Raw genomic sequence first — 20249 nt, 5'->3', positions numbered from 1 at the left:
ATCCTCAGATAAACCGATTTAATGTGGTGGTTTTTGTTGGCATTTTATTGGAGTTTGATTTGGGTTTTTTTTTTTAATCTAAAATGAAGACATAGTATAGAACTGAACTACCCATCTTCTCTGTGGGTAACATATATTTGATAGTCATTGTATAGGCCAGTGTTTTAGCTTCCTTGTTCTATAGTTTAACTGAGTCTCAATCGTTCTATACCTTTCACACTGAAAAGCTCCTGGAAATCTATTGTCTAAACTCGGGTTCCTCCTCCTCCTCCTCCTCCATTCACCTTCAAGGATTCACTCAGCTTCCAGACTATGAAGTCGCCCTATTTCCCAGCGAGGTCAGTGCTTTTCCGCCAGGAGCCCAATGGGGTGACTTACAGAGTCCCGGCTTTGCTGTACCTGACCCGTGCCAGATGTTTTCTCGCCTTTTGTGAGGAGAGGCTCAGCCCCTCCGACTCTCAGGCTCATCTGCTGGTCATGAGGAAAGGGACTTTCTACAGGAACTATGTGGAGGTCAGTGAGGCCTCAGGACTCGGCAAATCGCAATATAACATTACCTATATTTGCAGGCACAGATGAGATGTTTACTCATACATATTATAAGAGTCTAGAGCCAATGTTGACATCGGGAACTATATCTTGTTTGTAATTAATAGACCGTCCCTTTGAATTCTATTAAAATAAATGTAATGATCTGTAATAACTAAAACCAAAAGAATCTGTGTGATGAAAACATTGTAGTGATGTTGCTGTAATTGGCGAATTAATGCAAAGAGAGAAAGACGTCAGTTTTTGATATTAAGGTATATTTAGGGCTTCAGAAAATGCAAGAAAAGTTCATCTCAATTAGTTTCGTCATAATGAAAATAGATGTCATGAACTTTGTTTTCCTTCCACCACCTGCTGTGTCCTGCTGCTGCTGCTGCAGTGGGAGGACGTGCGTGTGCTCGGCACGGCCTTCCTGCCGGGCCACAGGTCCATGAACCCGTGTCCGGTGTACGACGAGTTCACCGGGACGCTCTTCCTCTTCTTCATCGCCGTGCTGGGCCACACCTCGGAGTCCTACCAGCTGGTGACGGGGAAGAACGTCACCCGGCTCTGCTACGTGTCCAGCACTGATGGAGGGCTCACCTGGAGCGCCATCACTGACCTCACCCAGAGGGTCATTGGAGACACCATCAAAGGTTTACAAAGCAACACACCTTCCAAATCAGACCTTCCCTGTTTTGTTCTGACCAGTGAAACAACGGGAAATAGGAAGACGACCTCGGTACATTACAAGTTGTGGTGTATAAACGACGTTAAGTGACTGTAAAGAGGTCATAGATATTGAACATTTTTTTAGTGTTACTGTATATAGAAGAAAAGGTTATTTCATCGTCTTTCAAGGGGTCGTAATATGAATTTAAAATTTTACCAGGACAGATGGTAATATAATTTTGTATATATAACCTGAATTTCTACAAGCCTTCTTTGTTCAACTTGTCAACAGTTAAATAAGTCACTTTAAAAAAAAAATAGAAATATGGTCACTACTGCTTTGAAATACTTTATTTTAGTTAAGAGTCTGTATTGTTCAGAATGAACTTCAGTTCTACAACATCAGTATCTTAAAACTTTGGAATGCAGAAATAATTGAGCTTATTATGTAATTATTAGATATTCATTCAGTCTAATCAGTCATGAAAAAGCACTGACAACTATTAGCACGGTTATTAGTACAAATCCCTTTGTGTGTGAAAACACACATCAACATTTATCTTTAAGATAAATTAAAAAATGTATTCCTTCGCTTTCGTTATTGTCTGCAACATTTTTACGTGGGATTAAATTTAGCTCTTTGACTCGGGGTGTTTACACTCTTATCAAATTCAAGGCTATTTTAGGCAATTTCGCTTGACAAATTTCAGGAGTGATTACAATTTAAATGTCGCACCATGTGCTCATGTCTGATCTGTCACATGTTTCGAGTGGATAGGGTGAAATGGAAAAGCAACACACTGTTTCAAGAACCAGATTTGACTCGTGATTCGCTGCTGAATGAACTTGAGCATACTTGACGTCTCACTGATCGTTCCTTCCTTCCTGGTAGATTGGGCCACGTTTGCTCTGGGCCCGGGTCACGGCATCCAGCTGAAGTCGGGACGTTTGCTCATTCCCGCCTACGCTTACCACATCGAGTGCAGGGAGTGCTTCGGCCAGCTCTGCCAGACCACGCCCCACTCCTTCTGCTTTCACAGCGACACCCACGGGAGGACCTGGCGTTTCGGCGAGGCCGTGCCCGGGCCAGAGAGCGTGGAGTGTCAGATGGCGTCGGTGGACGAAGAGGACGGGACGAACGTCCTGTACTGCAATGCGCGGAGCCCGCTGGGGTATCGCGTTCAGGCCCTCAGCCTGGATGACGGGGCGGTGTTCCAGGAGGGGCAGCTGGTGCAGCGGTTGGTGGAGCCTCGAAACGGTTGCCACGGTAGTATAGTCGGATTTCCTGCCCCTTTGCATCTGGCAAAAACACTTGATGGTCTCCTACGACAACCTGCCCGCTGCTTCAGACACTGTACATCCCGCATGGCCTTCTCCACTCACGCCACATCAGCCAACACCGGTTCCGTTTCATCCAGGACAGCAGTTCACAGCTCAAACACACGATCTCACACAAACTGTACTCGTGTTTCTACCGAGTCTCTGTCACCCCATCGCGATGCCTCTCCAGATTTCCTCACGCCGACCTGGGTGGTCTACTCCCACCCAACATTGACCTCCGCTCGCAAAGACCTGGGCGTGTTCCTGAGCCTTTTCCCCCGCGACCCCGACAGCTGGCGGGGCCCCTGGGTGATCTACGAGGGTCCGAGTGCCTACTCCGACCTCGCCTACCTGGAGTTGTCCCCCTCACCCGGGGAGCCGCCCGCCGTGGCCTTCGCCTGCCTGTTTGAGTGCGGCGCCAAAACGGCTTACGATGAAATTTGCTTTAGCCTTTTCACCCTCTATGAGCTCATTGACAATCTGCCTCGCGGCATACAGCTGCCAACCAACGAAGGCGGATATGAAACGGGGCAAAGGCAAGTCTCTGAGACAGGTGGAAGTTATAGACATGACGATCGAAGAGCATCAGTTTTCAAGGAGCATCAAGGGAGGAAGAGGAGAAAGAAGGACAAGTGGACAGAGATGTGCTCCGTGTCTTGAAAGTGGAAATAAATAAATAATGCCCCGACTGCCTTAATATGTGAAAAGCTTCCTCTCAGCAACTCCCCAGCTTAACTTCTTGAGGAAATGTTACTTTATTTCTTCACTGACTGGTTCACGATGAAGAACATATGATTCTGTATCGTTACACTGGAAAGCTACAATGTACATTACAGTTCTTCACAGCTTTCCGAAAGATACAAAAACAACAACAAAAAAACGCCATATAAATAGAATAATGCGGCACGTGTTCATCCTGCTTCATGCTGTAACTTAAGCTGAAAATGGAAGAAGGTGGAGTTCAACCTGGACAGGTTCCCATCTATCACAAGGCGAACAGAAACAATAGCACACAATGACCCCAGACAATTTATATTCGTCAATTAACTTCAAGTGCATGCTTTTGGATTGTGGAAAGACAGTGGAATACCAAGAGGAAAGCCAAACACACAGGTAGGACGAGGAAATGCCACATAGAAAAGTGCCCAAGCCCCGACTCGTAATGGAGAGGAGTCCTGCTGGGAGTCGAGAGTAAATACTGCTCCTTCACTGTGCAATCCTGATTTTCCAAAACTGGTTAATTGAATATGCCTTTGTACTGCATTTAAAGCACTTTTCCCCACTCACACACACCAATGACAGCAGCTGTCATGTCATTGAGACCAATGAGGTTTTTTTTTAATAAACAAGGTGAGAAGGAATCCGCCGACGTTGGGACTGGAAGATGACAAGTCCTACAAACTGAGCCAGAGTTTACACATTTCAAACTCTCTCACACTGTACATTTATAAAGGATTGCTGCTGTACCTAATAAAATGGCCACTCTGTATACATCCTCTTTTCACATTCTTACATGATCAATAATTCTTTTGGAATGAGAAGATTTTTTGGAAAATGCAGGATATTTCAAGAAATGTTCCTTCTGTATTACTGCAGTCAGAGGATGTTTTGTGAAACACAGCTGTGTGATAGTTGTTCATTACATCAGCCATTTTAAGATTCCCAGAACTCCCAGTCTTTTCCTCCATCCTGTTATCAGGATAAAACTCTGCCGACATAATCTGAAATGGACCTCCAGTTGTTCCTGCGAGGACATTCTGTTTGCTTTAGCTTTGTGTTGCACAATCTCACATTTTAACACTTTTGTTTTGTTCCAACATCCTCTGATTATCAGGAACATGTTTCATTCAGGCCAATAAACGTATTACCTGTTCTCATTTTCATTGCAACACACCGTGGACCTGACAACTCTGCAAACTGTCAATCACTTGTGAATTTCCAGCAGCTATAATTCGACATGCACCGTTAGAATAACTACTTCGGAGTTGAACACTGTGATGGCAGCTGATAAGTTAAGTGAGTCAGTAAAAGAACAACAAAACAAGATTAAATGGAGCTGTTTGAGAGAGAGGGAAAAAAAAGAAATTAAACAGATCATGCCGAAAGGACAACAGGATCTGGACAGTCTCTTCTTCTCTCTTCCTCCCCTCCTCCTGGTTATATAAGCCCACACTGACAGGAGGGTCATTTCCCTGCCCGCATTCCTCCCCAGAAGTCACTTTTGCTTTTCTCAAGTATCTCTTTTACAGCACTTCGATAATGGGTGTGATGATTCTGTTCGTTCTGGCTGTGAGTGGAGTAACTGGGAGCCCCAGTGTGACATTCAAGCCTGAAACTGCCTCAACAGGTATATCAACTGCTCCTAACAGCGTACCTGAGATGACAAAGAAAACACAACAGGTAAGAAGGAACAATCTGAGACTGATATTATGATATTTTGTCTGTGCTGTCCTTTGGTTGTTGTTGCGGAGAAGCTGCAAAATGTTTGTCTGGTGCATGAAGAATCTGTATGGAAACCAAACCACACTTTAAAAGAAGGATTAAAGTCTTTGTTGCAATAATTATTACATGGGGATCATTCTGTACACGGTACAAAAGCCATTAAAAGCTCAAGTGAAAACAATGAGCTTGCAGTAACTTATCCTTTTTTAAACAGAGGCTGCAGACAGTAGAGTTCGAATGGCACCAAGACGAACATAATAAATATGTTTTCTGCAGTTGTCAGTCATTGGGGTGAAATCTAAACAATTAAAAGGAAGTAGATTACCATTATTTGTTTGGATCTACAAGTAACAGCCGTGTTGGAAAACGCGTGCAGAGACGGCGGAAAGTCTGAAAGTCTGATAGTGACAAGACGAGATCAATCTCTTCAGCTCTTCCACTTGTTCTTCTTCACAGGCAGCTGTCCTGTCGCCTCCAGGTATTTATGGATGAGCTCTTCTTGTGTGGATGGTATGCAGGGCTGATATCTGCTGTAATCCATCGTGTACTCGCCTTTTCCCTGAAACAATGATGAGATAAGTTAGTAAACTATGACATCGAGGCACAAAACGTAAGGATGTTTGTGTTTGGGAGATACATTTTATTTTTGTTATAATAGTGACTCTTGGCTCAGATTTCAAGGGTGGAACCACACACTCAGCTCGGCTGCTCATCTCATAAAGGCCTGTCCGTTACAAACGTGGCACCATTTAACCATCTGAGAGCAAAATAGTCAGGCTTTGCGCTGCTTTAAAAGAAAACATTGTTGCAAAAACAAACAAAAAAAAAATCTACAAAATGAAATATCCTTACTTTTATTTAGTTGTTTGGGATAAATAACAGAAACTAAGTCTTAACTGACTGATTGATGTCTCATTTTTTCTCTGGATATCATTTAAAGTACAAAATTTCACTTGATAAAAGGAACTCTGGTGTGATTTTTGCATTAGTCTGGTTTGTTTGTGATAGTTTTGATGCTTTAAGTCTGAACTAACGAGTACTGAACAGACGTCACACACGTCGTGGCAGATTCCAGATGCTTCACATCTTTGTAGCTCTTTGCAATGATGAATTTATACATTCTAAAAGCTGTCGGTGAGTTCTATGATGACAAAACTACCTCCAGACTAATGCAACATGCATTTAATTGAAAACCCAGCACTGTTATGGGAGTTAATTTGCATAATATACATATGTGTTTTGTTTATATATTTTCAGCCACTTTAAAGAGCAACACTGATGACATGAACAGGTTATAAACTTTGAACTTGAACTACAACCTGGGTGAACACGGAAAAGTGCCTAAAAACACATTTAGGCCGACTTGTATTACTCCATATGATCCAGTTTTCAGTATCTGAGGGTGAACTTACTTCAGTACAGGAGCGCAGCTCTGTAGCATAGCCAAACATGTCATTAAGTGGAACCTGTTGGAGAGAAGAAAAAAAAAAAAAAAGAGGATGAAATTAGTGTCATACAAATAGTAGTGAAGAATCGTATTTACTACGATCCAAACTGACATGCTGCACGATATCAGCCATACACAGTAATCTTCACACGTATTGCGACAATGATCTGATTTAAATACTATGGCATTAATGTACATATGCTGCGATTTGTTATTCCAAAACCCCAAGCTTCTCTTTACTCTCATTTACAGCAGCTGTGACCGAGCCCTGTTGGTTGTTTTGTTCTTTGTTCTTTGTGCAGTATGGCTCGATGTGACTGCACGAACAAGCAGAGCATCAGTGCCCAGTACATCTAAACACTTTATAGCAGTGAACGATAAAGCAGTGATATATTCTGCAGATGTGATCACCTTCTAGTAATCACATCTGACGTTGCATATTCAGGAATGCAAAAGCACTAAGTAGAAGCATGTTATTTTGTGTCCCTCCAAGTCGTTTATGAACTGGATCACGTTGACTTTATCATGCTCAAGTGTCAATTTAAACACAGTGTGAGGAGCATGAATACGCTGCGCTCACCTCAGCGTACAGAGTGAAGTATCCTTCAGCTCCATCCTGTCCTGTGATCACACCGTGCCGACGGTTGACCCCGGCGATGACGGCCCCTTGAAACTCCTGAGGAGCGACCACTTCCACAGACATGATTGGCTCCAGGATGATAGTGTTGGCCTTCTCCATAGCTGCCGAGGGGAGACACGATAAACTTGAGATGGAGCACAAGTGAAATGAACCGTGCATGTTGAGGCTGGGTGACCGAAATCTGACCCTTACCTTGTTTAAGAGCGCCCTCTCCTGCCCGGATGAAGGAGATCTCATTGGAGTCGACCAGGTGGTTTGCCCCGTCCTCCAGGACAAACTTCACCCCTGAAATCTTATGTCCGCTGAGGGGGCCCTTCTCGCAGGCCTCTCGAAAGCCCTGTGGCACGATGGGAGAGGGGGGGAAAAAAACAGTGAAGCAGACAAAGAATCAAGGAAGCTAAATCTTTGCTTGTAATCTTTGAGAAAACAAAAAAAGAAGGAAGAACAACAGAAACCACGAAAGTGACTGAAATGACCTTTTCAACAGCCGGGATAAACTGCTTCGGGACGTTGGTTCCGACGGTCTGATCCTCAAACTCCAGCTTGGTGGAAAGTTCTGGCTCCAGAGGCTCAAGAACGCCAATAACTTTACCGAACTGCCCAGAGCCGCCAGTCTGCTTCTTGTGTGTGAAGTCAAACCTGCAGGAAGAAGAAGAAAAACAAAAAAGCTACAATGCAAATAAAGCAGAGCGCAGGACATTTCTGACCTGTCCGCAGTTAATTGCACACTGCAGATGCTCCAGAAGTAAAGTGATTCAGCAAAAATGGCCCATTTGAATTAAACTACAGTCAAATGTATGTTGACCTAAAAATATCAATTTATTAACATTTTTTTATTTTATTTTGCAAAACAAATCTAACTAATCGCATCGGGAATGTTAAAATATTACTATGAACATGTTTAGTGTTTAAGACCTCTGAAGCGCTCGTAAATAGAGGGAGTATGGGGAAGAAGGAAAAAAAAGGTTCTGTCTCTTTAAAAAGAGGGCAGTTCTCAAAGAGCTCTGCAGTCAGAGGAAGTGGGAAGTCATATTTCCCCTGGCAAGACAAGCAGCTGACTCGGAACAACGAACAGATAAAACTTTCCACCTGCCAAGTAATCAGCAGGAAGTCTGCTTTTCAAGGCAAGATGCAACTCCTTTCCTTCTTTCTATCTACTGCCGTACATCTCTCCACCTCATATTTACTTCCCTTTCCCTCTCAGTGAGGGAAAGTGTCAGAGTCTTTACCTATCTGGGAAAAAGCCTGATCAATGAGAAAAGTTCCACTGAGGGTCAAAGTCTATCGAAAGCTGGAAACCGACTGTCGTTTAGTGCAGCGGCTTCTCTTGTCGCTTTCAAACTTTTTTTCCCCTCTCTCATTGTCCACAGGAACAACTGTTAGAAGTGGAGATACCTGAGGAGGATGTGATGGAAACTGGGGAGCTGAATCCGAGCCACTATCCTGCTCAGAGAGCAGCCAAGGTCGTCCAGCACTTTCTCAACACGCGCTATGGGTCTCCATTCAGGCTGTTCGGACTGCAGAGGGTCCACAGCGGGAGTGCAGAGGTCAGCTGGGCCTCACTTTCCTGACAGCATATTTCATAGAACCTTAAACTCGTCTACATACGTGTCTATTAATGGGGATTCATTGTTTTAACTGTGACCTCTAATCTCTCTTCCAGGATGTTGCCGACTCTGGAAGGAAGTATCATCTGGAGCTCACGGTGCACGAAATAATCAGCAATGTAGGATTGTATTATAAATCATATTTACGATCAGCATGTTACGAAATCTGTGACTTGCATGTCATTTTCTTCTCTGTCCTTTTCTGCCTCACACTACCAGTCAAGGCTGACTTCTGCTGGAGGTTTCATCTTGTTAAATACGTTTTCTTTCCACTTTTACCTTCGTCTACTTAAGTAGAATTTTTCGTGCTTCTACTTTATAGTTACTTCTCAAAATATTGTAAAATAATATCTTAAAAGTGGAGGCTATTTTTTTTTTTTAAATGTGCAGTTTGCATGGCATGAGGTGCCACATTTTCAATTGAATTATGGAGAAAACATTTCCATTGAATTCAAAACTTTGATTAATTTGAATGTTAAGCACTGTCAACCGAGGATATCATCATTTGCAGTACAACAATCACTCGGATTAAATTAGGATACATAAGTGAATTAAGTGGCTGAGAGGACATTATGAGCATCTTTTCCAAATATTTAAAATACTTAATTGTGTGTATAATTACATGCTTCTTCCCATCTGGTGACAAATTACTCATTGCTACTGTGCTTTAGATCAAACAAAACAACACAGATCACATCATATGCGTCTGTAAAGATGTGTTAAATGGCTGAACCCACCCTTAAAAAGTCTGCTCTCGTGGAAAAACACTGTATAAATCTTAAGAAATGGGTTTAACTTTAAAGTACACAGCTGGATAATCTCTGGCTTCACACAGAGCAGGTCCGACCAGGCTCGGTACGACTCTCCATAGTGCCTGGAAAAGGAAACTCCAGTCGGGCTGTGTGTTGCAATCCTGACTCACTGGTTGCCGTGGCAACATGGGGACTACGCCTTTGCTCTGTGTACATTTCACGTGCATTTCGTGCCTATCGCCCCATAACTCCATGTGTTTGACTCCTCCAGGCTGCACAGACGTGCTCGGCGGAGGTTTTGTTCCCGCGAGGAGAAAAGCAGCAGGCCGCTCATGTGCAGGCCTCCTGTGAGGAACTTCTGAAAGTCAACATTACATCTCAAGAAGAGGCCTTGTACGAGCAGTTCAGGACCAACCAAAGCCTTGTGTCAGCAGAGTATTTACCTGGTATGTCCAGTGAGATAAATATGATTTTCCTAACAGACGTCGAAAGTTAGATATTGCACAACATTGTGCGTCATCATTTCAACACTCAAAGTGTTTTAGGTTTTTTTTTGTGTTTTTTTTTAAGGAAACTCACTGTCCCTTGTCACAACTTTGCTCATCACTGTACATTTGTGTAAACTTCCCTCAGATAGCCATGGTCACATCCAGCCTCAAAATAAGCCTCTCTGGCACCTTGGCATCGTGGCGTCCAGCTTCGTCATGCTGAAAGAATCCACTGAAAACTCGCTGTACAACATGGCTCAGGTGGCCAACATCACACTGCTGGTAGGTGGTTTTGATCCGGCATTACATTTTAACAAAATCAGGTCAGGTTGAACAGATTGAATGTGCATTTAAATGTTTTTCCCACTTTCAGTAACACACAAAACTGTTCTCCCCTTTTAAGTATGTGTTGAGGTGAAGCAACAGGTCTGCCTCACAACGCTCTGGTTCAGTTGTGCATTTCAAAATGAAGAACTGGCAGATTTTGCAGAGTAAAAGAAGCATTCCAAATGAAACGTGTGCATTTCCAACAAACTGATTTTGTATCCCGCAGGCAAGTGAGAACGACCGGCTGAAGTTCGACTGCCACACACTGTTGCACGAGATGGTGTCCCAGGTAAATGACAGTGTCGCTCACCTTCTTCATAAGCGACTATATTGAGTCACACCGTCCTATCCACACCTGCCATAGCTTGCAGTGATATCTACATGAACAGGTTAACCATCTCACCCTGGCAGGGCATGCGTTACTGAATCACTACATAGCTTACTGAGCGACTCTACCGTTGAGGTTGTCTTCAGTTCGCCAAGAAAAGAAGAGACGTGGATACTTTGACAGAGGAAAGCAGCAACTCCTCACTGCCTCCCAGTGAATACAAGTGGCAACATATGAATCTTGTATGATGCACCTTTAAAGTTACAGAATGTACTATTAAAATGTAATTCGAAAATAATCAGAATGTTGAAGTGAAGGTTGTTTAGATAAGCTTCTTCTCTCCTTCCACTCTGTATTCGCTGATTGAAGTTGGTGATCAACAACTCTACATTTAGGGATGTTCTCATTTTGAAACACTGTGTGGCTATTTCTCTAAACTTTAAAAATATCAATTTATCTAAGCTGCTGCACAGCTGGGGCACAACACCCACTTCTTTTCTTCACTTTCAAATTATTATACTAACAATAAGAGTAAAAAGGAAATATAATCTTGACAAGTGATCAATTATTTTCTCAAAATGACAGTTGGTAAAACATCCAATACCCTTCAGTGTTTGTGGCATCAATGAACCGGTGTAGCAGTTCCTGTGATACTGTTGCTAAACTAAACGATGTCACGTTATGTGCGCATCAATAATCCGTGAGCTGTTGGTACATTTGAGATTTTCTTCGTTTGCAGGAAATCGTCCACTGGAAGCTGCAGTTCACCTGGTCCCCTGCAGAGGGCGTGAGCGTGTTGCAGATGGAGCAGCTGCCTCACTGCCACGAATGTGAAAAACCTCCAAGCAACAACTGAAGGCCAGCTTTCATCACGCTGCCAATACAAGTCAAGATACATCATGTACTCCAACACTTGACGCATAAATGTGTTTACAAGGACGTTTTGTTGTTTCTGCAGCACAAGTTAGAGCACTGCAGTTTATGTTGCAAATATTTTATTACACCTAACATCATCCAATCATTTATGAGTAAGTGACACCCATAAAGTATGGTGTATTTTAGCGGAAGAACTATAAATAAAATATACACACTGTTGTGTTTGTTTGCACTTACGGTACAGAGTTGGTGATCGTCTCTCTGAAAGCCACTTTGGGTTTCCCCATCACACAGGGGCAGTTGTACTCCCTCTCCATCCTCTGAAAATAAAAACACACAATCTGCTGCCAAATGTACAGACTCAAATGGATATGAAACACAAGACGTGCGCTTAAATATTTACATTTTAAGGTCTGTGGAGTTCAGTTGACTTTGATGCCTCAAAAAAAACGTCTTTGTATACGATATGGAAGCATGTCCCATTCCAAAAAGTTGCGCAATGTTTTTGGAAAACAAGTTTACAGATTTATTTGAAAATTGAGGAGACCTCTTGAAATTGAATCAGAATTACTCGTCTGACCCTCGACAAAGACTTATGATTCAGTGTAAAAGGTTTAATACCTGGAAATCTAAAATCAGATTATAGTTTTCTTCTTAAAACTCTTATATGTTCAAATAACTTTATCTCGCAAAGAAAATAGAGTAGAACAATGGTCTTTCTCACACATACTGTAAATGAAGAGGAACGGCGCAATATTTTACACATCTAAATGCAACATGGCAAGTTACCTTAAATAATAATGTATGCGACTTTATTCTCACGAGATATTCTGGCAAAAAATATTGTTTATTCAAAATCAAATATCAATGGGTTCTTTCTACGAGGAAATACAGTTGCGTGAACAAAATCCAACACAGGAACAAGAGCCTGCACTAATTTTGCCGTTGCTCATGGAGTGTGGCACTGTGTGACGTCATACCTGCGAGTAGATCTCCAGATGCAGTTCTCCCATCCCTGAGATGATGGTTTCTTTACTCTCCGTGTCAAAATGGACTCTGAAAGTAGGATCTTCTCTGGTGAAACGGTTTATACCTTTGGAGAACTTATCCAGGTCATTCTGATTGGAAAAAGAAAAAAGAAAAACATAATTAGAAAAGCCAAATTGAGAGATGGGTTCTGTCGCCACCGATAGGAATTCACATAACCTATATCCTATAACCTTCCCGCTTGGATTTTTTTTTTTTTAAGGATATTTAGATTCTTCAAACTACCAGAGTGCTTTGAAGCCATACTCTAGTAAGGACTTTTGAACTGGTTACATCCAATCACAGACAGGATTCTACAGTGTATCACAACATTTCCAACATGAGATCCCACTGTCAAACACAACTTCATTAAACCTTCCAAGACATTAGAGAGTGGAGTTTATAATATTACAGATGAATAAAAAAAAAAAAGATGTCTACCTTGTTGGCTGGCTTCATGGCCATGGAAATGACCGGCTCTGGGATGTGAATGGACTCCTGTGGGGGCAAAAAGCATTACAGATTAACACCAGATGCCCTTTACAACACTGGAGGAATATAGAAAAAAACATTTTCAAAGAAGCCTTTTATTTTTCCTCCCTTCAACCCTGATTGATTATGTTAAAAAAAAATCAATAAGATGCCACTCACCATGGACAGGTTTGCAGTAGTTTTGGATGTGAAAGTGTCGCCACTTGCACAATCGATCCCAAACAGGGCAGAGATATCTCCTGCATAAACCTCATCCACGTCCTGGTGAAGCATGGAAAAGGAGAAGACAATGTGTTTTATAGGAAAACTTGACCCTTTTATTAATTTCCATTTAAATAACTGTTTGGATGTGAGACAGATGTTATGACCGTCGTCTACACACGGAATTAAAGCCAAAAGAGGAACCTCACCATGATGACCAGTTAGGCCCTTCTACCGGTTAATCTGTATAGATAGAAAACTGATTTCCACTGACGTGCTTTGGTTTCCTCTTACCTCCATCTGATCGGCATGGAGACGCACAAGCCTCTGAATTCTGACTCTTTTGCTTGTACGCGTGTTGTAGATGTATTCCCCTTTCTTCAGACAGCCCTGATACACCCGTATGTAGGTCAGCTGACCGAACCTCCCGGCCTGGTGACGAGACAAGGACCACGGGAAACAGACCATGAGCTGTTGTCACCACACGGCTTTTCAAAAGAGAACAACAGTAAAGTACTTACCTCCAGTTTGAAGGCCAGACCAACATATGGTTGTGCAGCATCTCTTGTCGAGTCCATTTCAACCTTTGTTGTGGTCGTCGCATCTCTGATGACGAAATAAAACCATTGTTGGATTAAATCCCTCCGAAGAAACACGGGATTCCCGATTGTTTGCGTAAAGTCTCAGTTTAACCATTTCGGGCACTTTGTGGGTTACGTGAAAGCACACTCACTCGTCGTTGAGGATGGCGTAGTTGATCACTTCGCTGGGGTTCGGCAGGTAATCCAGCACAGCGTCCAGGAGGGGCTGGACGCCTTTGTTCTTCAGCGCTGTGCCGACCAACACCGGGGTGAAGAGCCGCTGCACCGTGGCTCTACGGATCGCCGCCTGGACAGCAGAGGTTGGAAAAACACTGAACATTTACATTCTGAAGGCCGATTGTGATGCGATACTATCTCAAAGATTAATTTGCTTCCACATGACTTATTGCAACTCTGAAATTATGATCTCAACAGACATCTGATGGATATGAATCAAGACGGATAAAAATATCCACGTTTCCAAGAACAGACAAAATGATTCATGCCGATTGGTCATAATTATGTAACTTTCACATCTTAGTGCACATTTGTTTCTATCACACGCTAACCTTCAGGTCACTGTTGGTTGGGATTTTTTCTTCAAGGAATAATTCTCCCAAAAGTTCATCGGCATTTGCAACACACTCCACCAGCTCTTCCCTCCGGTCTGCTGCCTCGGCACGGAAATCAGCTGGGATTTCGTCGTAGCGAATCGTTTGACTGCCGGGAGAAACAAGACATTACGAACAAATTTTATATCGGAACGATCTGGCATGGAAATTCACGTTTGCAACTTTGTTGTGACAGAACAAAACGTCTCGCTTGCGTTTGAGTGCAGATTCAAATGCGAAGGATTGACCTCGATGGATCACTCACCCAAACGGTCCATCGAAATAAATGCTGCGCTCCTCGACGAGGTCAACGATGCCCCGCATGTTCCCCTCCAAGCCAATGGGAATGTTCACAAATGCTGCGTTGTGGTTCAGTTTGGATCTGAAGAGAAATGTCTTGGTGAGTTCGAAAAAGAAGAGCGGGGAAAACTGAAGCCGCTTATAAACTTCTGGTTATACCAGCGAGCAAGCCTGAGGGAGTTCATGAACGGTACCTCATCTGCTGCAGGGCTCGGCCGGGGTTGGCCCCCATGCGGTCCAGCTTGTTGATGAAGGTGAGGAAGGGGACGTTGTAGCGCTTCATTTGTCTGTTTACCGTCATGGTCTGACACTGGACACCTCCCACCGCACACAGAACCAACACGGCACCATCCAGCACCCTCAGCGCTCGCTCCACTTCAATGGTGAAGTCCACATGGCCTGAGTAAGATCAATAGCAGTAATGTTGGTGTAATCCTTTAGACACTTGAAACGCCTCCAGGCCAGGGCCCGTTCACATGATTTGCATCTTTGTGTCTAAGCCTGCATGTTTCAGATGGTGGCCTGATACAACACATATTAAATATATTAAAAAATACCGTTAACATGTTCTGCAGAAAATCAGATGCACACAAGCAAACGTTTTTTTTTTTTAAGGCAGACACACCTGAAGCATGCAGTGTTGTGGCTCATCGGGGCCAGAATGATGAACATTAGTCTCAGTGAGCATAATGATGAATTAAGTTGAAGGCTGTGCACAATATCCAAAATGGTGGAGTCTATTCATTACCAATTTTAATAGCATGGAGTTAACTCTGGATTCCTTGGAGTTTAAAGTATCCTCTTGTCATTCTGGCAATCCACATAAAAACAACTTTACTCTTTTTCTTCATATTATCTAACCACAATGAAATTTCTTCACAAAACCTCACAAGCCATTCTTCAATAGGAAATGAAATACAGAAATGTAGTATGCAATCGAGATTTTTTTTTTTTTTTTTTTTTAAAGGCAATTTGTGAAGAAATAACATTGTGGAATTGCTATGTTATACAACAAGGTCAAATAAAAGTGTGACACACTATTTGTCCATTGGCAAATATTTGCGGTTCCACTGTCAAAAAAAAAGAAATGCAATAAAGACACAGCCTGATGTCCCTTGCACACCGACTGGTGTCCTCTTTAGTCCTTTGCGGAACTTTACTAATTTGCGTCGTGTACAAAAGAGGAAATCCTGGGTTTCCCAGTAACACCAGTGGATTTACCAGACCCCAAACAAAAAGAAACATTTGGCCCATTGAGCTGGTAGATATAAAAAAAATTCCCAAACTTAAAAAGCAAAGAAAAATAGTGCCGAGTGCCAGTTCTTCTCACTATGGTTTTAAATTGAAATACCCGATAGGTTTTAGGTTGTTGTTTGTATCCCAACACTCCATGAAGTTCAGGATAAGGCAGTATTGATGATGGATAGTCATATAATCTGCAACCGTCACATCTGCCACACATATGATTGTGTATCAGATGAAGTTGTTTCACGCTTCTATTCAATTTACTTATACAGTCAGCTCCACAATGTGTGTTTTACTTATGGTTTTCCTCTCTAAAGTTAAATGACCAGTATGCTGGAGAAAGGCATCATTTTGGCCCTCAGATTTGTCTGCTGCTCCCCTGTTGTGCTCTCTGACAGCCTCCAGATCAGAAGGTAGTGGTCACACGTGGCAAAGCCACTCATCTCAATTTAAAAAAAGCAAATTACCTGGCGTGTCAATGATGTTGATATTGTGATTCTTCCACATGGTGTATGTGGCGGCAGACTGGATGGTGATGCCTCTCTGCCTCTCCAGCTCCATGGAGTCCATAGTGGCTCCGACCCCATCCTTTCCCTTCACCTACAACAACCATCCAACACCGAACCAGGTCAGGTTTACTTACTTAAACGACTCCACATGTCCTCGAGCCGCGTGCTAAACAGCCGCCGCAGCTCACCTCGTGAATCTCCGCTATCCTGCCGGTGTAATAGAGGACGCGCTCGGTCAGGGTGGTCTTTCCCGAGTCGATGTGCGCAGAGATCCCGATGTTTCGGATCCTCTCGTTGGGAATCACGCCGGAGGAGCAAGACCTGCAGCTGTTGATGAGCACCTGAGGACAAGAGGCAGAAGAATATCGAGGATCAGACTGATGCAGCTCGGCCGGTCGTGAGGGGGCTTATCTTGTGTTACCTTCTTAAGTGTGACGCTTCCAGGAGCCGCGAAACGCGTCTTTGTCAGACACAGAGCTGCTTTTAAAACCCTCATTTTGTCAGCTCACAGGCTTCAGACGACCCCCGCTCTGTGTTGCCTGACCCCCCCAATGAAAGTCACGCCGGTCCGTGTCAGGAGGCAGTTGTGAAACGCCGTTCACTTCCGCATCTACGGAAAGCCACACGTACCAAAATTAGTGAAGCCGTAATGTCTTTATTCTTAAACATCACAAAATTGCAAATATTTACGCAACAGTCGTGTTTATTTGCACTGTTTGCTGAGCAGGATAAAAAAAGAGATTTGATTTAAAAAATAAAACATATACACAAAACGGAATTGTTGATAAAACATTGACAAGGATGACGGATGCTGCTTTCAGATACAGTCGGAAAACTAAACACTCAGGAATCAGCATGTTTAGTTTTAGTTTCAGTGACAGAAAATTAAATTGTGCAGCAGTTGGTCTTCCACATGCCAACGTTATTCATCAAGTAGTATTAGTGCGAAATTAGGGAAAACAATGTGTTTGAAGAAAGTTTTGTTTCGTTATTCTTTATTGTGCAAATACAATCTGAAAATAAGTTAAAATGCATTAACGTTGAAAACGTTCTTGGTTTGACAGCAACTTCTACACTATACATCTGAAGACTTTATTGTCTAGAGTGGTTTATATAATCATTTAAAAAATATATACATTCCTCAGCTAGAAATGCGACATTCCGGGGGTCAGTTAACGCAGCAAGGTAACTTGTTACAGCCAGGTTATCTGCACGCTGTCAGTCTCTCTGTTGGTCTTTTTGTTTGTTTGTCAGTCACGTTTTTTGACACAGCAAAGATTGGAATTTTGCAAATTAGTCATCGGCTCATTCCTTTGCCTTCACTTGTTCCACGTCTCCTGTACCCATAGTCACAGTTGAATCAGTTTAATTTTGCCGTCAGGTTGGTTCATTAGTGTGACTTCTTCTTGTATGTTGAAGTAACTCAGAGCCTGGAAAGTTGGTAGAGAAACATAGCTGCCCCTGCCCCTGCTTTGTTCCTCTTTTTTTTTCTTCCTCTCTCTCTCTTTGCTGTAACCACAGGGTGAAGTTACTCTGCACACAGCAGCAGCAGTGGTTCACACAGCAGGCACTTTGTCTGCTCAAAGCCAGAAACTTCCACATGATCTCTGCTCCGGCTCTTTAACAGCTGCTGCTGGATCTGTCTGGTGAGTCTGATCAAAACTACATGTCTATCATTTTAAAACGGGCTGTGAGTTTATTGTAGCCAAACGCACGTCGTGATAGTCACAGAATACCACTTAAAAGTGTAATTCGGCTTAAATATATATTTGGGCCCTTCGAAGTCTTTAGTATATAACAAAGATAATCTATTTTTTAAGTTAATTAAACATAATGTATTTAAGGAACAATATCAGGACGACTCGGCCTTAAAAAAAAATATTTCTATAATTTGTACCTCATAAATGTGGATATGACCTTGTGACTTCACGTGTGATGATTAATTTAACATATTTTAGCAGTATGTTAAAACGAATCATTCTAATTTCCACCTTATTCTTAATTTTCGACACTAAACGTGTAGTTGAATAAAAATCTAATGTGAGGTGTGTTTTCCAAACTCATTCTGTATGCATTTCTTGCTCAAATGAATGAATGACAAGTGAATGTCTTAAGAAGATGTAATTGCTGTTTATATTCCTCATATTTTTTTTTATGTTTTATAACTTGCATTGCTTTTGAATCATCAGCTTTCCTTCCAGTGTTTGTCACCGTTTAAGGTTATACATGCACTTTAGGTCAGTATGACAGAGGTTTCAGGCCAAAGAGAGTCAGCTCCTGCAATTATTTATGATTTTGATGACACAATAATTCTCTGTACCATGTTGTTCACTATGAGTTGTTCTTTCCACAGTTGTCCTTCCTGTCTCATTTCCTCTCTGAATGCATTCCTTCTGACAGTAGAATGACTGCATGTCACAGTACATGACACAAGTGAATGACATGCCTCACTCTTTTATATCACGTGGATTCTGCTTGAATTCCATTAAGTCGGTCTTGGAATTAAAAAAAAAAAAAGTGTCCATTTATATGTTGTTGTTGTTGTATATCCTGTTATCAATGTTCTTCTATTGTGGTCTTGGTGGTCGTTTTACATTAATATATGGTCATTTGTTCCAATGTAGTCATGTTGAATGATTATGGTAAAGCTTTGCATTGCTTAATGGAATAGTTTTTGTCTCTTTGCAGTCCCTTGTGTCTCTTTTATTTAGACTGTTTGTCTATTCGCTTTTGTTGTCTTTACACTCTTCGTTTTGTGTCTTTGGGATAGTTTTGTACTATAATTACTGAGTCTAGTTGGTCACTCGTTGTATCTGTATGGCTCAGTGATTCTGTCATGCATGCACTATTTGGTTTGTTTTCTTTGAACCCAGGTTAATTGATTATAGATAATTGTGAAGGAATTTCAGCACAACAAAGGCGGTTGTTCCCATTGTCTGAAAGATAAAAATCAGATTAATCTCAAAATGGACAATGTGAAGGAATGCGAGATATAGTTGTATTTTAAAGTAACATAACTTGACAGTGACTGATAAAAGCCATGCAGTTGTAATTCCAGTAGTTTTTAGGGAATTAACCACTAAACAAAATGCTAATAAATGTTTTGATTGTAGATTATTTCTGTCATGAACAATACATACACTATACTTTTGTTTGTAAATATGAGTATTTTGCCTCTATGCAAACACTTTAAGGATTTTGTTTCTGGTCTGTTATCTACTATAGAGAATACCCCTCTGTAATTATTTAAATGTTTTTCTCGATCAATCATTAAATCCACTTCTGAAAAGTTAATTGATTTTAGCCGCGACTTGAAGACCAACAATATTAATGGTGTATAATATTAGCTGAAATGATAAACGTTTCTTATCTCTTAACGGAGTGGTTTTACAAGCTAATTTGTGGAGACGTTTGCAGAGGGTTGTTGTCCAGACACAGGGTGGCAGTATTAAGCTGACTTTTGCTGTCCACTGTACTGTAAAACCTTATTAAAAACCTGATTATTGTTGGCTCGGTCATAAATTGACGTGCATGTACCACAATGCATCTGGTTTGACTTTGATCGAACAGTTTTGGGCTTGTAGCCACAGTGGAGGAGGTAAATACATATACAAGACATTGATTCACAGATGAATGGTCAGGCTTCAACCAAACCATACAATGACTGCATGCGCCTTTTTTTTTTTTAATGTTGTAATGATTATATGATTCCGCCGATTAATAGAGTTTGAAAGGGTGTGTGATGACCTTTTTTTTCTTGCAGTATATGCTATTGTTCACAGTTCAGGTGTATGTTAATCATTTGCTTCTTCTCACAGAAATGAAAACCTCGGGGGTGGAGGAAAGAGATGGAGGAA

General features: G+C 41.9%; 3 protein-coding genes across 4 annotated transcripts; 2 read left to right on the top strand and 1 right to left on the bottom strand.

Moving 5' to 3' along the window:
- Window positions 1–312: 312 nt before the first annotated feature.
- Window positions 313–3180, top strand: neu4 (sialidase 4; the record flags this gene model as incomplete). The annotated part of the gene is made up of 3 exons (XM_080506132.1): window positions 313–513; window positions 929–1184; window positions 2093–3180. 3 exons carry the CDS (start codon window positions 313–315, stop codon window positions 3178–3180), a joined length of 1545 nt encoding a protein of 514 aa, XP_080362258.1.
- Window positions 3181–4276: 1096 nt separating this feature from the next.
- lxn (latexin) lies at window positions 4277–11620 on the top strand. Its single transcript, XM_080502569.1, has 7 exons — window positions 4277–4920; window positions 8420–8596; window positions 8713–8775; window positions 9680–9854; window positions 10042–10178; window positions 10450–10512; window positions 11291–11620. Exons 1-7 carry the CDS (start codon window positions 4780–4782, stop codon window positions 11405–11407), a joined length of 873 nt encoding a protein of 290 aa, XP_080358695.1. The 5' UTR covers window positions 4277–4779; the 3' UTR covers window positions 11408–11620.
- Window positions 5074–16950, bottom strand: gfm1 (G elongation factor, mitochondrial 1). 2 transcript variants are annotated; one of them, XM_080502551.1, is made up of 18 exons: window positions 16814–16950; window positions 16581–16733; window positions 16351–16483; window positions 14833–15037; window positions 14604–14720; window positions 14297–14447; window positions 13880–14034; window positions 13668–13752; window positions 13441–13578; window positions 13105–13206; window positions 12895–12951; window positions 12408–12545; window positions 11665–11747; window positions 7526–7688; window positions 7242–7386; window positions 6990–7150; window positions 6375–6428; window positions 5074–5521 (listed from the first exon to the last, which is right to left on the bottom strand). In XM_080502551.1, exons 1-18 carry the CDS (start codon window positions 16886–16888, stop codon window positions 5390–5392), a joined length of 2247 nt encoding a protein of 748 aa, XP_080358677.1. In that variant the 5' UTR covers window positions 16889–16950; the 3' UTR covers window positions 5074–5389. The 2 variants fall into 2 exon arrangements, with proteins under 2 accessions (XP_080358677.1, XP_080358678.1); XM_080502552.1 differs by lacking the exon at window positions 7242–7386 and having other exon boundaries at window positions 6990–7085.
- Window positions 16951–20249: the final 3299 nt, after the last annotated feature.

Source organism: Blennius ocellaris (assembly GCF_963422515.1).
Source record: "Blennius ocellaris genome assembly, chromosome: 2".
In the NCBI taxonomy this organism is placed as follows: domain Eukaryota; kingdom Metazoa; phylum Chordata; class Actinopteri; order Blenniiformes; family Blenniidae; genus Blennius; species Blennius ocellaris.
Note: the sequence above shows the minus strand (reverse complement) of the source record. Positions and strands in the feature narration are given on the sequence as shown.

What these genes read in the sequence shown, in the direction of transcription:
- gfm1 (XM_080502551.1), bottom strand. Translation starts at nt 16,888, where the DNA reads ATGAGGGTTTTAAAAGCAGCTCTGTGTCTGACAAAGACGCGTTTCGCG. An exon ending in GGATAGCGGAGATTCACGAG is followed by an intron (nt 16,484 to 16,580) that starts GTGAGCTGCGGC and finishes TGGTTGTTGTAG; the next exon opens with GTGAAGGGAAAGGATGGGGT. An exon ending in TCCATGCCGATCAGATGGAG is followed by an intron (nt 13,207 to 13,440) that starts GTAAGAGGAAAC and finishes ATGCTTCACCAG; the next exon opens with GACGTGGATGAGGTTTATGC.
- lxn (XM_080502569.1), top strand. Translation starts at nt 4,780, where the DNA reads ATGGGTGTGATGATTCTGTTCGTTCTGGCTGTGAGTGGAGTAACTGGG. An exon ending in TGACAAAGAAAACACAACAG is followed by an intron (nt 4,921 to 8,419) that starts GTAAGAAGGAAC and finishes CATTGTCCACAG; the next exon opens with GAACAACTGTTAGAAGTGGA. An exon ending in TGCACGAAATAATCAGCAAT is followed by an intron (nt 8,776 to 9,679) that starts GTAGGATTGTAT and finishes TGACTCCTCCAG; the next exon opens with GCTGCACAGACGTGCTCGGC.